This window comes from Toxoplasma gondii, chromosome VI (assembly GCF_000006565.2).
Source record: "Toxoplasma gondii ME49 chromosome VI, whole genome shotgun sequence".
Lineage (NCBI taxonomy): Eukaryota > Apicomplexa > Conoidasida > Eucoccidiorida > Sarcocystidae > Toxoplasma > Toxoplasma gondii.
Window position 1 is genome coordinate 314068 of NC_031473.1, and position 17326 is coordinate 331393.

The following is a 17326-nucleotide window of genomic DNA, read 5'->3' on the forward strand; positions in this document are numbered from 1 at the left end:
AGGAAATCAGTTCGTTACCACGATGGAATTCACTGATTTCACTCGATCTCTTCCTGCAGTGAGATGAATTTGTTACAGGCTTTCTTCCGTACTTAACACTGTAACTTTGTCCCCCCCCCCTTTCACCGCTTATCCTCACACAGTCGGAGTTCCCATACTTCCGCCATTTTCAGTGCCTCAGACAACCAGCTAGCACTTCTCCATGTCGTTGGCGGCATGCCGCTGTCAGATCCCTGTAGCCTGTTTGGCTGTCCAATTTGAACAGAACTGGTGGACAAATCCCGGGGTGACCCTCCAAAGTCTTCCTTCGTCCCCAGAAACGAAGAGACCACTCCTGTGGTATCTGCACAGTTCTGATCAATATGCGAGAACTGCAACAGGCCCCTACTTTCATCAAAAGACGTTTTCACATGTCTCGTCACTTGACTACTGTGTTCGGTGTCATGCCTGTTCTCCAAACAGCTCTCCTCTTCGCGAAACAACCAAAATTCTGAAGTTTCATCTTCATCCTTGTCAAAGACCCGAGCCAACACAGAGTGTTGAGCTATGTGTTCCATCGATGTGCTGCGATGATTGACGTCATTGTTAGAGCAATCCTCTTCTTTCCTGTATCCCTCTGTGCCCGCCACGCTGACAGAGACACGCGTAACTCTTTTCCACTGTGAGTCCAGAAGCTCTTTCAATGTGCATGGCAACATTGACAAAAGTGTCTTGTCGATTTGGGGCAGCGTCAACTCATTTGCGTGAAGGAACTGGCCGAGATCAGAAGACACATTCCGGCCGGCAGTGCCGTCTACTTTCTTGCGGTCACCATCCCGAGTCATATGTAGTTGAGTTTCGACGGACGCACTGCATGTCCGTATGTCACCTGGAACGAACGAATCGACGCGCTGAGTACCATCTACTGCTGTTTCACGGTGTCTCCGTGCGATTCTGCCAAGATAAGAGTGGCTTCTTTTCTGAAACGTTCCTTCCGTTTGGGTAGAATTTTGGTTAGTAGAGACTGTGCGGCTCCTCATTTCCGCTCCTCTCCTGTGTTCTTCCTTGTCGTGTTGAGATATCCTCCATCCAGATTCCTCTTCACTTTTTTCTCTCTTACTTCTTCTGGTTTGCTGACCACTCTGCCTTTCTGCCGCCCCTTGTGCTGGTTCGTTCTTCGGACCCCCACCCTTACTCCCTTTTCGTGATAGAGACCGGCGGCAGCAGCTCTCCGGCGCGGTGCAAAGCTTCGTCTGAGAACAGGGCTGAAGCACGCAAGTGCTTACGTTGTCTCCTCGAGGGAGAAGGACGGAAGTTAGAGGCACTATCCGAATAGGAGGGCGCTTATGAAGAACCAGGTCGAACCACGGAGGCGGTCCCAGCTCTATTTCTGCTTTGGCTATGAGGTTCTGTGGGCTCCCATCGCGTCTCCTACACCTAGCTAATTTGTCTGTGAGTCTCACCGTCTCCCTGCGTTTTCTAAGGACATTTTGTTCTTCTGGTTCGCTACTGGGATTCGTATCCGTGATGGCTCTCTGCTTTCGGATCTTCGATCTGCTGTTTTCACTCGTATCAGAAGCTGAACCGGCATCTCGTTCTTCTTCCGCTATTTCGTCTCGGTCGCTCCCCCCCGCTTCTGGAGGCTTTCCTCTTCTCTTCATCTCCGTGTCTCCGCGGAAGTCTCCTCCTCTTCTTGTTTCGCATGCTGTTTCCTCCTCCTTTCTCCTGCACCTGCCCCTCTCTTCCCTTTCGCCAGCTGCATCACCTTTTTCGTCGCCTTCGTCTACTTCCCCCTCTCGCACCTCGCCAGCGATAACTACATTTCTTACAAACCGTTCGCGGAAATATTCTGCAAAGACATCAACGGGGACGGTGCTCGTAGGGCAGGAGATGCCCACACGCCGTGTGTGGCAGAGAAAACACCTTACTTGTTGAAATCTGTTGGTTTTCTCTGCTCGTGTTTTCCCCGGTTGCTGGTCGCCTGCCGAGAGCGTTCTGGCCCTTTTCTCGGCGCCACTTGGCTGTTCTCGCGAGGACAGAAAAGCACCGCGACTCTTGACCCCATATGACCATCTGGATGGCGAACTGAGGTGAGGGGATTCGACTAAGTGGTAAGGGGAACGACCACAAGATGCTCCAGAAGAAGAACGAAGGATGCGCCCTTTGCGAACTGGCCTGTGCTTCCGCAAAAGAGACGCCACTTCAACAGCAAACCCGTCACAAGACTTGTAGTCGTAGAGAGCTGAACGCCAAGGAGAAATGGAAGCACACCCATCATCTTCACAAGAGTTATCTGAAGATCTATTTTGCAAAGTCCCCCGTGTGCCCGAGGAGCTAAGACACGAGACCGCATAAAGAGAGTAGGAAGAAAGAGGGAATCCGTGAAGCACAAAACAACAAAACAGAACAGAAGAGTCTACCCTGGAAACAGGGCTTTGATGATCTGCAAACGTTTCAGAGAGATCTGTGCTCTGGAATCAATGTGAAAACACGATCACCGAATATAACGGTGTGTGCTCCTGGATGTACCGATGCAAGCTGTAAACAAAGGACCCCCAATATCGCACCAGATGAATGCTTCCACCGCCTCTCTGCAGCGACCCAAAATAGCAGCACACATGACCGCTGCGCAGAGACAATTCGTCACGAGAAAAACTGAGAGCAGAACTGCAGGACAAAGCACACTGGGACAACTGGGGAGAGGGCATGGTGGTTACACCCAAGAAAAGAGAATTCAGAGATGGACCTTCTCGCTCACCATCGGCAGCCAGAATCAGCAAATTCCCTTTCTCCGCAAAAGCGACTTCCGAAAATTGCCCTTCTGTCTTCTGGACACGCATGTCTTCGCCCGATGCTGTCTCGCCTTGGTTATCTGCCGGCGTTTGCCTCCGCGCCTGCAGACGCCTCGAGGCCTGCGTAGAGATTTCTTCTACAGAAGCGAAGAGAGAAGAGAAAGGACACAGACTGTGCTGTCCTTCTGAGCGCTGCTTCGCACTCTTTTCCTCCTCGAAATCTCGTCTCCCCCATTTTCTGGCGTGTCTCGAATCTTCCCCGTCCCCGGTCCTCTTTCTCGACAGCCCCTGACCCTCGCCTTCGCTTGCCTTTTTTCTTTCGCCGTTCGCGCTGGAGGCACACCTTCAGCTCCTCTCAGCTTTTTTCTTGTCCTCCCTCTTTTCCTTACCTTCTTTTAACTCCGTCAACGAAGTCAGACTCCCTTGTCGCGTCTCAGCCACATCTGTACTTGGGCAGCGCGCATTTCCTTTTTTTCTCTTTGTGGTCACTGTGGGCCTCTCTTTTGGCCTTTCTGAAAAAGCTGCAGACTTGTGCCCGGATCCCCACACGAGCTTGCGCACTGTGACCTTCAGTCTTCTGTTTCGCTCGGAGGCCCCGAAGGAGAACGTTGGAACGCCCCACAACCTTGGACGCGAAAGCAGCTTCTCAATCACCTGCTGAGTGTCACCCTCCCGGTCGGTCGAACTCGGAGACAACGTGGACGTCTGCCTCCCCTCTGAATATCTGTCTATTCCATGTCTCGATCGCCACAACGAAAGAGAAGGTTTCCTGACGCCTCGTTCCTCGTCAGCTTCCCCTACCCCGCTCTTGCCGTCCTCGTCTTCCCTGCCTTCTTCGTGCTTTTGCTCGCGTTCTCCCTGGTCTCGTCTGCCTTCCCCTCTCTTGCCTGAGTCGTCCTCCTCCTCGTCCGAAGCCTCGGCCTTTGCACTTGCCGCAGTCGAGAGCTTCCCGCCATTTAGACACACCGTGGCGGCCGCGAAAGCGAGGGCTCCTTCGTCAGCGTCGGTCAGGAGGAGATTCACTGCGTCAAGACACCTCTGTCTGTCCTGTTTTTCAGGCCTTCTTTCTTCCTCCCCTCGCGTTTCGTTTCCAGTCGGGGCATCGCGGCAACAGCGTGCTGGACTCACAGCGCACAGCGAGCAGCAGCTTCTCGACGGATCAGCAGAAACTGGAGAACAGAGGGGCTGCGGCGCAGAGGCAAAGCCGGAGGAGGGACCCGAAGAAGGCGACCGAGACTCGGACGCAGGCGAAGATGGAGAATGAGAAGAAGCTGGAGCTGCAGGCGACAGGTGCGAAGAAAAACACAGGGACCAACAGAGAAAAGAGACGAAGAAACCGAGTAAGAAGGCAGCGAGGAAGACACAGAAAGGGAAGGAGGAATGAAACCGAGAAACAAGAACGAATGGATCCAACAGAACAAGAATGAGAGGAAGAAGTCCACGAAGAAGTCTATAAAGGAGAGCAAGAGGGAGGAGACGACGGACTCCACCCGCCGGAAGAGGAGGGCAATCAGAGGAGTGTCGCACTGTAGGACCCAGAAGTGAAACCACGGAGAGGGGAGGATGGAGGGGAGACAGTGAAGAAAAGACTCGAGCAGAACAACGGGCCGAACGATCCAGGCTTTGTTTACCTTTCTCTGTTTCCTCAGTACACGGCTGACGCTGTTTGCTGGCCCACCGCAGATGGTCGACGGCTTCAAGAATCGAGGGTAAAGCACCCCCGAGCAAACCGACGCCACAGCCGAGTTCCAGTATCGTCAAAGATCTTCCACGCTCGACAAGATCGTCGCCTTTCGCCACCTGTCTCTCTTTTGTTTCTTGTCGCTCTTGCCCCTCTTCGCCATCTTCTTTCTCTCCTTCGCCTCTGTCTCGCTGGATGTCTTCCCCCTCTTCTCTTCTGGAAGGTCTCCATTTCGCAGGCGCTCCCTGCCGGGATGATGGACTGTGCCGCCTTGCTTCTGCGTTCTTGGACTGCAGAGTGGAGACACAGGCGCCTGCGTGAAGCCTCACAGGAACCGAGAGGGGAGACGACCGAGAGGTCTCTTCTCCCGTAGCGAGCCGCCTGCGTGTCTGCGCCCCGGAGAGACGCGCCGGGAGGTCAGAGGCAGGCAGGGTCAGGAGAGACGAGCAGGAAGAGACAGCTCCAGACAGCAAAAGGTCCAAGAGAAAATTCACGAGAAGAAGGCCGCCCGTCCACAGCTGGCGCCCCACGAGAGAGACAGCTGTGGGGGACTCACACTGACACACAGCGAAGGGCATTGCCACCAACTGAGGGGAAGAGCAGGAGAACCTTGGAGACCCAGACGGACGACTGGAAACCAGCGCAAGCGATGCAGACGGCGGGGAAGAAGAGGTTGTTACAGATGGCGGCGACGAGAGAGAAGACCTTGAAAAGAGACGTCCGTCGTGTTTGCTTCCCTCGAGTGCTGGTGTGGTCTCCGCTTCTTTTATCGCTTCTCTGCATCTTTCCCCTCTCTCTTCCTTCTCCTCGATCTCGCCTCTCTGTCCCCTCATCGCGCGTGTCTCCTCGCCTTCTTCTCCCCCTGTCTGGGTCTGTCTCGGGGACGGAGACAGGCTTCGCAGCTTGGCGCCTTCTGTGTCAGCGCCGGCGAGTCTCTCGTCGATCTTCTCAGCCTTCTTCTTCCCAGATGCAGTCGAGAAACTCCTGGCTTTCTTCGCCTTCTCCTGCATTGCGTTCCTCTCCCTCAACCGAGCGACGGGTCTCCGGACGAGCACGAGATCGCCGTCAGCGTCAGTGAAGAGAGGAGCTGCTCTGCGTTGCTTCTTCGTCTCTGCCTCCCATCCTGCGCCTGGCTCTTCCACGCTTCGTGTCTCGTCCCCTCGCACACACTCTTCACCTGCCGTTTGCGCGTCTTCGTTTCGCTCTTTCATTCCACTCTCTGTCGTTTTCTCTCCCCTCTCTGTCTCTGAGGCAACGCCCAAGGAGTCGTGAAGGGCTCCGAAGAGCGGAGGCAAATCAACTACCGGCCGGTCAAAGACGCCCAGAAGAAGCACGCGAAAGTAGCTAGAACAAGGAAAAAGGGGGAGACACGCAGATGCTGAAGAAGCCTGTGGACTGCCTCTTGCCTTCTGCGTTGGTGGAGAAGTCGACGCGATTTCAGACCGCTTTCTCTCCATCGGTTCATCTCTCTGCGTCCTGTTGCCTCGACCTGTCCTTCCCGGCTTCCTGGACGGTCGCGTCTGTCCGCGTCGGCCGCCCACTCTGTTCGTCGTCTTTGCCTTCTTCATCTTGCACGCAGCAGACAACGAGCAGATGCGAAGAAAAACTCATTCGGAAGCGACACAGAAAAAGAATCAGCTGAAGAACTAGGTCCCCGTCTGCTCTCTCTCACCTCTCTTGTTCGTTTACCTCTCAGCTTTCCCTCGAGCTCTGTTGACGCCACCGCGCCGCTGTTGCCGGCAAGACTCATGTCGTTGCAATCCTTTTCAGAGCCTCGTCTCTTGAGGCCTGCTGGGCGTTTCTTTGCCTTTGAGGCGAACAGAGAAAAGAAGGAAAAGAAGAGAGCGCCTGCGAGGAAGCGTCCACTGTTCCGCTTTCCTTGCGTGTGCTCGGCTGTGGAGCCCGCTGTCGAGCGCTAAAAGTGTAGGAGTTCACTGTGCTGCCGCACTGAGGATATTTCACATTGCTGGTGTTCTGAGCGAGAAACCGCAACTTGGACGAAACGCGCCTCTTAAAGTCTCTCTGTCTTTCTCTAGATGACGAAAGAGGTTCTTCATCCATTTTTAGAGCATGCACAAGCAAAAGAAAAGGTTTTCCACGAAAAAGCAGTTCCTTCTCTTGACTCCGTTTTCTAAGTCTCGCCACGGCTAAACAAATAGCCGGAGGCAGTTGTTTGTTCCACGAAAAACATGAATTCTCCCTTGTCGTTGTCTCCATTTTCGCCTCGCAAATGGATCGCGTTCCTTCGTTTTCCGAGCACGGCAAGCTCTCTCCACGGTGTGTGTCTTGACCGGGAGCGTTGCATGCAAACTCGGCAGCACACGCCGCTCCGCATTTCTTTCCTGTTCTGAAAAGCCAGGAGAAAATTTGACACTTCTTCTCCCATGTTTGCAAAAACTAAAAGGCGCGGCTTTCTGCCCACGTCATTCCACTTTTTTTCTCTGTTTGAGATCCCCGTGTGCTCGCGGCACACCGTGCAAGACATCGCTGTGTAACGTATCACCCTTTCTCCGGCGTTTCTTTCGCAAATTGTCTCTTTCTCGTCCCACCTGCTCCTTCTTCTTTTCGGGGTTTGCTGCCTTTTGAATCGCCCCTCGATATCGCAACGGAGGCGAAGTTCCTCCATCTGAAGGATCGCCGCGAATCAACGGTGTGCAGGAGAGTGTCATGCGCTTGGGAGAAAGTTTCTTCAAGAGCTTTTGCTGCGCAAAAACTTTTGATAGTTCTGTCCAGGTTCTTCGCCTCTTCACACGGAAACCTGCCTTCAGCTTGCTTCCCTCTCGGAAAAGGAAACGTTTCTCGACGGTGCTTCTGCAGACACGCAGTCTGCTGAGGTCTTCTACGCGGAAGCGACGAAACAGAAGGGAGAAACGAACGCGAAAAAGAAGGGAGAAAGAAGAGAGAAGAAAGAGAACGTTGAAGAGAGAAGAAAGGGAATCAGCAAGTGGGGAGAAAGAGAATCGAGACGAGCGCGAAAAGGGAGACGCAGGAGGAAGGAAAGAAGAAGTACCTGCGGAGAATAGCCAACAGAGACAGCCGGCGGATGACGGAGAGGGTGGAGAGGACAAGGAGGGGGATGAAGAAAGACGAGAGACAGGAAAAAGAAAAGCAGAGAAAAGGACAAGAAGGGGGAAAGACAGACACACTAAGGAGACAGAAAAGGAAGAGATTTAGCACAGGATGGTGGCGCCCCCCAAGAGACATCCACACCCACATTTTCTCCCATCTGTCTAGTCGACGTTTCGGAAGCTCCCCATTCTTTTGAACAGAGGTGAGAAAGGACAAACATAGGGAGGAAGCAAAATGCATGCACTGACAGAACAGGCAACAGACAGACACAGAAAAGAATGCCACTGCTTCGACAGAGACAAAAGCTGAATTCTCTTCTCACATCCAAACAGCCGACTTTCCGCATTGAGAGAACTCCTTTTTCGACTCACATTAACTTGGTAATCATGAATAAATGAAGATATATATATATTCTCATAGATTGGATACATGCACACGTACACATATGGCATCTGCACAAATATACATATGTATAGATCTACGCATATGTACATATATATATATATATATATATATATATGTATATATGTATATATATGTATGTATGTTTGTGCTTGTGTTTTTTGGGCTGCGTGTCTCGGCGTGTGTGCAGCGCCCCCAGAGGGAGAACCCTGCCTTCCCTTCGCCTTTTTTTCTGAACTTTCCTCTGCTGAGTCTTCCTCGGCTGCTCCTTTTCCACCTCCGTCGCGCAATGACCGTGTGCTGCGCCGTCCAGAGAGTCGAGAGGCAGAGGACGAGGGAAGAGCAGGAAACTTCACTTTCAAATCCGTCTCTGAGAAAGCTGAGGAGAAGCAGAGACAGAGGCTGCAGAGCAAGCCTGAGAGAAGAGAAAGTCGGGGGACAGCTGCATTGAGGTCGACGAAGAAAATGGAAGGCGAAAACGAACCCAGACGCGCCCTTATTACAGGAATCACCGGCCAGGATGGATCGTGAGTAAAATTCTTTCTCTGGCAAAAGGACGAAGGCAGATTCACTGTTGGTCTCGAGTCAGACTGTAGGCCTCTCTAAATGTTTGTATCTCTGCGTTCACCAATATCTCTGTACGTCTCTCCATCTTCTCATATCTCTATTTGCACGGCGTATTCAGTAGGCATTCAAGCACGCGTGTATATATGTCTTATAAGTACCTACACAGACATATCCATATGTATATATATATATATATATTTATATGTGCATGCGTGTATGTATGTTTGTATGTATGTATATGAGATCAGATACGTATGAGTAGGTGTCTGTGGAGGCGTGGAGATGTGAGTGCATGCGTTGTCGCTCTTTTTTTTGGAGAGTTGGTGCCGGCTGCTGACGCTGTGTTCCACGGTTTCTTTTGTGTTCGTCATGTTCAGGTACCTCAGCGAGTTTCTCCTTGAAAAAGGCTACGAAGTTCATGGCATTTTGCGGCGATGCAGCACCTTTAACACGGAGAGAATCGATCACATTTTTGACAGTAGGCGGAGCGCGGAGGCTCGACGAGGCGACTCAGGCGCCGGTCAAATGGCTGTCTTGACTGTTTTCAACGGCGCGGGATTTCGACTTCTTCGTTCAGATCTCCATGCCATGGGTTTTCCCAGTCGCATCTAGTGGAGAACGCTCTCGCTGGAGAGCACACGCAGTTAGAAGACACTCGGTAACTCGGATTCTCTTACAGAATCCTTGAAATGCCTGGAGAATGTGACCACAGAGGAGCTATCGCGTTCCATAGCGTCCAGGAGTAGAGGCGGGGCCGAAGAAGGTTCTTCCAGTCCGGAAGCTACGTCAGGCTTGCGCCGAGGGCAGAAAACGCAGACCTTTGATCCTCGCTCGGTCTCGACAGTTTCGCAAGCGAGGCGATGCGCCCAAAGACACGCGCGCACCAAACGCCTGCGTGCACAGGAAGACCTGGAGAAACGTGACGAAAGACCTACGAGACGCAGATTCACTGACCTCCCGCCACTCACTTTACACACACCACATACACGATTGCTGCCTAAATCAAAGGATAGTCCTACGTAGCCTCGTAATCACACATTCACATATATATATATATATATATATACATATACATATATATATATACATATATATATATATATATGCATGCATTTGCGTAGCTTCAATGTGGACAAGAGCTCGGAAGTATTTCACTGGATCTTTGCGGCTTTACCCCGCTTCGTCCACGGAGATATTTGTTTCTTTGGCTGTTTCGCGTATTCGTTTCCTTCTTCTCTGTCAACTTGGGGGACGGCGTTTCGCGTTCAGGCAGTGGACCTCAGGAAAGGTCCACTTCCGTCTGGCGCTGTGCTGCACCTGCGATGTCTGCACTTGTCTTGTGTCGCTCAGAGCTGAAACTCCATCACGGAGACTTGCTGGACAGCTCCTGCCTTTGCAACATCATCGCGTCAGTTCGCCCCCACGAGATCTACAACCTCGCGGCTCAGGTGCGTGTTCTGTTGAGTCTCCCGCCGGTCTTGTTTTTTTCGAGAAGAGTCCGACCTCCTCATGCGATGGAAAACAGTCTTGCATGCGCGAGGATCACCGCCAGTTTTGGGTGGTGCCTCTGAAGAAGTTGCTCGGTCACACTCCGGAGTACGTCGTTATTGTCGATAGACGCTGGAGACCAGTAGACTTCATGCGCTTAACATGGCTGGCGAGAACAGCACAGCAAGAAACTTGAACCGGACGAGGTGATCTGTCTCTGGAGGTATTCGTCTTCCGCGTTCTCGCCTGCCATGCCCGTGTGGCTAGCTGGACGCTTCGAGACGCACCGCTAAAAGAACGAAGAACGCGTAAAACTGAAAGGGGAACAGCAGACTTTCACAGACAAAAGTATTCTACTCTTCAAGGAAAGACGACTTCGACCCATGGTGTCTGCACAAATTCAGAAACGCGCCCGTGGAAGAAAGACAAACGAAACAGGGAGACACCGGTGGCCGTGTGAAGAGGTCTTTGGAAGAGCAGTCATGTTGTCAAACCATGAGTTTTTCGTTTTTGTGGGGAGACAGACACACACACACATGTGAAGAGTCGAAGGTCCAAGTACGCATCTTGACAGGCAAATACATGTAAATCTCCCTAACTCTTTACGCTTTTTCTCTTTCAATGAGCACCACACATGAGCCGGTCCACTGTGGAAAGAAATACAGGCATCTGGACCCCTGCGTCAATGCATCGTTCGAAGTCTCCCACCTCCACCTCCACACACATACATACCAATATATATAAATATATATATAAATATATAAATATATATATATATATATGCGTATATACATACATGTGTATGTGTGTGTTTATGCATGCGTGTTTGAGTTTGAGTGCATGCATCCGTGTGTACGGTTCTTTTGTGTGTTGAAGGGAGGCGTTGTCCGAGAGTGTGGATGTCTGCAGAGCCATGTGAAGGTCTCCTTTGAGATGCCGGAATACACTTCCAAGGTGACAGGCTTGGGCACCCTGCGACTCTTGGAAGCAGTGCGCTCTGCTGGTCTTACGAAGGAGACGCGCATGTGAGTCCGAGCCTCTACCTCCGACGACTTTGTTTTTTCCTGGAAAAAGACAACATGTGACGCAATCGCTCCGCCGCGTCCCACACGACTCGCGTTTGAGGCCATCGCCCACGAGAGGGTGGAAATGCAGCGGACATTTGAAGAGGCTTCTTCTTTCTCTTTTTCTGTCGAGTGCTTGGAACGCTGAATCGTGCTCAGCCAGAGCCAGTGCCATGTCTCGGTCATCTGAGAGCGACGGAGAACGCCTCAGTTCAGGCAGGGCCATAGGGACTTTCCTCCCTCTGGAGGTGCCTCGGTGTCTCTCGACGCGTCTTGTTCGCGCCTGGCTCTCTCTATGTCTCTGCGTACATCAGGATAGGTCTGGGTGTCCTGCCAGAAGCGCACTGCACCGGCTGCTTGCCTTGTGGCCGGTCTCTGGAGCGGTTTTTACACACGGCCCTGCGTGGAAATCTGCGCAGAGGCATTTGGGTGTGTTGCGGGCGCACAAAAACGTCTCTGTGCCTTCCCAGTTTTCCGTGAAATGCATGCGACGCCGTGTAGGCATCGGCTTTTTGATGCGATATAGGGTCTCGCAGACCCACTTGCAGATGCAGATTCAAGCGCTGCTCTGGATCTGAGGAGAGAACAGAGACGCCAGTTTCCTTTTTCTCTCCGCTTGCGGCTGGACAGACGGAAGAACGCTTGTCCCTCTTCCTCTGTGCAGCTACCAAGCCTCGACCTCAGAGCTGTTTGGACGCGTCCAAGAGAGCCCCCAGTCCGAGACGACTCCTTTCTATCCTCGCTCTCCCTACGGTGAGTTCTTGCCAGCTGCGTGCTTTCAAGTCAGGGAAAAGCAGCCTGGATGCTCTGTTTCTTCTTGTCATCTTGGGAGACAGCCTCGAGGACGCAAAGGACTTTGCAGCATGAGGCGCAGACAGGCGGCAAGCCGGTAGAAGTCCGCGTTGTCTATCCCTTGTTAGCACCGAAGACTCAGAACGTCGCGCCAAAAACGCCCACAAGACATTTCTCTTCCTTCGCATTTGAAGACATTCCTGTCGACGGGAGTTGATTGCCGGGTGCCTCTTTGTACTTCCCTCTCTATCCACTCCGGCAAACACATAGGCGTCTCTCTCTGTCTTTCTACCTTTACCGCTCTATCTCGCTACGTGCTCACACCAGTTGCTCTGTGTCTCTCTCGACTTCGGCTCATCTGTCTTTTTGTGTACGCCAGCAAGCAATTTGGATGTCTGAGAGCCACAGCATTCGCGCTCGCCACAAAGGAGGGCAGCCAGGCAGTGTTTCTTCCGTTGAAAGACGCGCGTTTTTATGTTGCGTTTCTCTGACAGGCATAGCGAAGCTGTATGCGTACTGGACGGTTGTGAACTACAGAGAGAGCTACGGCATGTTCTGCGTCAATGGAATTCTCTTCAACCACGAAAGTCCACGAAGAGGCAAAACGTTCGTCACCAGAAAAATTACAAGAGCCGTCGCACAGATCGTCAAGGTGAGGGAGCCGTGCACCTGAGGAACGAGGACGAAACGCTCCACATTTCAATGGGCAACGCGAAACAACTGAAGCTGGACTCTCGGTCACAGACGACGAATGTGTGTTTTAGGAGCTGGAGGCCGGCTGTGAATGGAGGCGACGCACGAGAGAGCGAGGAGCGGAAAGAAAAAGCAGAGATAAAGCAAAAGTAAAAGAGCGAATTGAGAGGGGGGAAGAGGAAACGGAGAATGAGAAAACGGGACAGCGAGAAGACAGAGGCAACATGAGAGCGTAGAGATGATGCTAGCGAGTCTGCGTGAGGAACAATTCTCGATTTCTTTTTCTTGGCTCTTCTCCAGGGTGTTCAAGATAGCCTCGTCCTGGGTCACCTCGACAGCTGGAGAGATTGGGGTCACGCAAAGGATTACGTGAAAGTCATGTGGATGATGCTTCAGCAAGAGTCGCCTCAAGATTTCGTTATCGCCACAGGTAAATCTCTTGTTGCCTCACTTAACATTTTACTCCTCTTCATTTGTATATATATATATGTACCCACCTGTATCTACTTTCTGTCTCCTGCACATATCGCGTGCATCCCAAGTTCTTCCTACATATATATATATATATATATATATATATGTATATTTATATGTATATGCCTACGGTGAGATGCGTGGATGCAGGTGTAGATACACGGCCCCCCTGGTGTGTTTGTTTCTGTGACGCTGGTCGCTTGTTTGCGCCGAATCGGATGCGTGTTCGCCTGGCGCCAGTTCAGTCTGTCCTAGAACTCTTTTTCGTGAGTGCGATGGACAGTCGTAGTTCATCTCGATCATCTTTGCTGCGGTGTTAACGTAGGATACTGAGTCTGACCGAGCAGGCGTGGACACTGAATCCCTGAGTGTGAACGGTGGAGTTCTGTTGCATGTATGTACCGCCTGAGAAACGGAAATTGTGAGATGAAGTTCACGAGCCCATACCCCACCTACTTCTAGTCGGAGAGTCCACTGCCCAACACAGATCACCACCGAGTTTGCGGTTGTGGTCGCTTTGTGCACCCTTTGCTTTCTTGAAAATCCAGGGGAGCAGCACTCCGTCAGGGAATTCTGCGAGATCGCCTTCGCGTTTGCCGGCCGCCACATCAAGTGAGAGAAACAGGGGAAACGAACAGTTTTTTTTCTGGTAAAGGTGTGTTTGGAGAGTGTGTAAGTCCATTCCATGTGAATATCCAGGCTTCTCTTCGCCGTTTTACGTAAGGAACGAGGGAGTTTCTTTCTTCGCTCGTGTCAGGCTCGTCTTCTCACCTGTGAATGCCCTAGGCTTTGACGTAGTTCAGAAACGCATTCGTCCCTGCGTGCAAGGACGCGTCCTACGAAGGCAGTGGATAGAGTAACGAAATATAAAACGAAACTCGAGATTCAAGCGGTACGCAAAGAAAAGAACTGAAACTCCAGTTCTGCAAAACATTCGAGTCTTGTGAATTGAGGACGGAAGGATCGACGAGCGAAAAAACACTCTCGTATCATCCCTGTGTGTCTTCGCACTTGCCTGGTTTCGTTTTTCCGCGATGGACAAACGTACAAGTTGAGAGCACCTGGCTGACGTGTGACACGTTCAAAAGGACTGCATGCATCGAACTCTACAGTTTGTGCGTTGTGTAGGTGAAAAAGCTCATGCAGATTCTGCCTGTTGTACCCGCATGACTCTATACAGATAATAGACAGAGGCAGACCAAGACCAGTTACACGTACATATATATATATATATATATGCATGTATATGTATACATGCATCTGTACATATGTGTATGTGCACATCAGTAACTGGCAGATAATTTCTGTGTTTGCTTTCAGGTGGGAGGGCGAAGGCTTGAATGAGAAGGGTGTGGACAAGGAGACAGGGAAGGAACTTATCTCTGTTTCTCCAGTTTACTTCCGCCCGGCAGAAGTCGAGAGTCTCCTTGGCGACGCTAGCAAAGCGAAGAAACTGCTGGGCTGGGAGCCGACCACGACTTTTTATGTAAGACGGGAACACCTAAGTGAAGATTCGGCGTTTGTTGAACGTGTATTCAAGTGTAGGTTTCGCAGAGATTCGCTGGATACCCCTACCCCCCATGCACAGAAGATTCAACTCCTCCGCGGTCAAACTTCACACAGGATGCGTTTCACTGCCAACTTACAACCGACCTGCTCATCGTGGGGACGTTCTGATGCAGGCAGGTGCCAGGTCTTTCTCTCCAGTCCCGAAAGACCGGCCTTCGCTGATAGACTGGCTGTTAATTTCTTCAAGGACCCCCACCTTGAGCTTCCGGAGACAACGTGTCTACACTTCAGTGACCTTCTCGATCCTTGCTTCTGCAGACGAGATATCTTTTTGTAACTTCCAGCTTTCTCCCCAGACATGCTGGCGTGTAACTCTCTATCCAGTGATATCTACCTACATCATTCTGCAGCTGTCTACCTATATCTTTATACCCACCTACCTACATATGTCTATCTACATGCCTCTATCTATCTATATCTACCTATATCTACCTACGCACCTATCTATATCTATATTCATCGATCTATGTCTATATGTCTAGACATATGTACGTATCTCTCTATAGGTACTGATGTGGATGTTCATCTCATGTTTTCTATCGTTTCCGTGACTCTCATGAAGAGTCGGCGGGCATGTCTTTCATCGCTCGGTTGAACCATTAAAGCCTTGATTGCGTTTTTCCTTCCGGACTTTCGTCGTGCAGGAACTTGTGTATGACATGCTGCGTTCGAGCTTCGAGGAGGTCGGTTTGACGTTGCCTTCTTTCGATGAATGCATGCGTCGCGTGTCTCTCTCACCTGCGGACGGGAAAGTCCAAAAGGCGTAAAAAGCATGCACCCAGCTACTGAACAGGTACCAGGCCAGCAACAATCCGATCCGCGCAGTCCGTACAGAGGAACATTAGGAAGGAGACTACCAAAGTGAGGATCATGATATTTGTACAGCTACCGCCTCCCCGGCTGGAGAATCTGCGGCTTGAACGTGAAGAAACATTTTTCGCGGGATTTTTCAGAAGGGCAGGGGTCTTGTATGGGGACTCGACGTGCACAGGGAGACCGCTGGCGTCCTCGTTTTTCTTCTCCACTTTTCCTTTTCTGTTGTCTGTTGCCCTTCTCCCTTTTTCGATTTCTCCTCTTCGCTACCTCCGTCTCCTTCTCGACTCTTTTCTCTTTCGTTGTCTCATTCCCCCTCATTTCTTCCTCTCTCCTCATCTCGAGTGCTTCCGCCCCGTATCGTGTGATCTGTTTACGTCGAGCTTCTCTCCTGGCGTTGTCGTCGCTTCTGTCTCCTCTATCCGGTAGGCTCTGTCTGATTCTCTTCCTCTCGCTTTCTTGTGTCTCTCTCGCTCGCGTATATATATAGAGAGAGCCAGTTCTTCCTTTTCTTCTCGCGCGTCTTCTGTCCCTCCTCACCGGGGCGCTGAGTCCGTGGTCTCCGCAGAGACACCCTCAGGACTGGCAGCCACCCAGCGAGTCCTGAAAAAACGCCAAAGTCGTCACAGTTTGACATGGGACTCGAGTCGAAACAGTCTCTTTCTGCGCGAGGGCCAAGCCGGGTGTTGTCGCCTTTTGTTTCGTTTTCCTCGGTGTGGGATGAATGGCCTCTCTGCTTGCACGTCTCGGTGTGCGGAGAGTGTCTCGAAGACGAGGTGGTGGACCCACTACTTGTTGATATCTTCAAGGTCTGTTTTCGCTCTACCGGTTTCCAACTGTTTTTAACGTCGCACGTTTCTGGACGCGGCGACCGAGGACCCATGTGTCAAACGGCACAATCATTCTAGAAAGCCAGCTTACTCGGTTCTCTCTTCTCGAGTCACCCGCCTGTGTTATGAAACCATATACACCCCCATATATATTTATATATATATATATATATATTTATATATATATATACCCTAAACCCTAAATATTGTATAATATATGTATATATATATATATATATATATCGAAATGACTTCTTTCGAGGTGGGGAGCTGTGCGCAGATCAATCATGACGATGAAGAAAACACCTTTCTGCCCGGCGAGATCGAAGGAAAACCCAGAGTACCTTTCTGCATTTCGGAAGTAGACACAAGGAACTGCCACACAACCGTGGGTTCCAGCTGTCATTGAGTTTTGCGTCCCCCGCAGAAGAAGTCCTTTCGAGCGGCCAAGAAGTCCCACTCTATATAAGGAGTGACCGGCAGTGGACGTGCAATGATTTGATTGGGACTGCACAATGAAAGCAATCCTACAGCTCGTGATTGTCTGTATTCACGTCAACAGACAGAACAGTTTACCAGAAAAGGAGTTTGGACTATTCTACAGAACTTCCTGCACCTCTTGCTCTCTGAGGCTGCGCGGATTTCATCCTGCCGAAGACTCTCCAACGTGCTCCGTATAACAGCCACTTGAGAACGGGTGCTTCTGTCGAAGCGTCTCGCACTCTTGCAAAGCAGAGAAACGAAAAACCTTTTCTGCTCGTTAAGGAGCGAACACCGCCTCCTTCACTCTCAGGAGCTTGAGGCTCCTAGAGGAAACTGAGGTGCTGAACTCGGAGGCGTGGAAGCAGAGAGAAACGAATCATGAGGGATGGGCGAAGAAAAACGTATGAGGCACGACTTCCAGAAAGCGACTTGCATGCTACGTCCATGTCGCTCTATATGTCGCACGATCTATCCTTGTAACCTATATATATATATATATATATATTTGTTTATATTATGTTCGGAAGGGAAAGTCATGGTATCTTCGACTTGCAGCCTTCTCTGCACCGACGCTGTAGACAACCATGTGGAGTTTTTCTTGGCGACTTGTGTGGGACAAGCTGATGAAGT

At 51.1% G+C, this 17326-nt stretch overlaps 2 protein-coding genes across 2 annotated transcripts; one reads left to right on the forward strand and one right to left on the reverse strand.

Moving 5' to 3' along the window:
* Positions 1–122: 122 nt before the first annotated feature.
* Positions 123–6020, reverse strand: TGME49_238930 (hypothetical protein; the record flags this gene model as incomplete). The annotated part of the gene is made up of 4 exons (XM_018780535.1): positions 123–2221; positions 2738–2908; positions 3161–4048; positions 4403–6020. The coding sequence occupies 4 exons, from the start codon at positions 6018–6020 to the stop codon at positions 123–125; spliced, it is 4776 nt and encodes a 1591-aa protein (XP_018637682.1).
* Positions 6021–8388: 2368 nt separating this feature from the next.
* Positions 8389–15337, forward strand: TGME49_238940 (GDP mannose 4,6-dehydratase, putative; the record flags this gene model as incomplete). The annotated part of the gene is made up of 10 exons (XM_002366505.1): positions 8389–8450; positions 8868–8968; positions 9841–9938; positions 10888–11003; positions 11707–11795; positions 12329–12486; positions 12828–12957; positions 13550–13613; positions 14322–14487; positions 15215–15337. 10 exons carry the CDS (start codon positions 8389–8391, stop codon positions 15335–15337), a joined length of 1107 nt encoding a protein of 368 aa, XP_002366546.1.
* Between the last annotated feature and the right edge of the window lie 1989 nt (positions 15338–17326).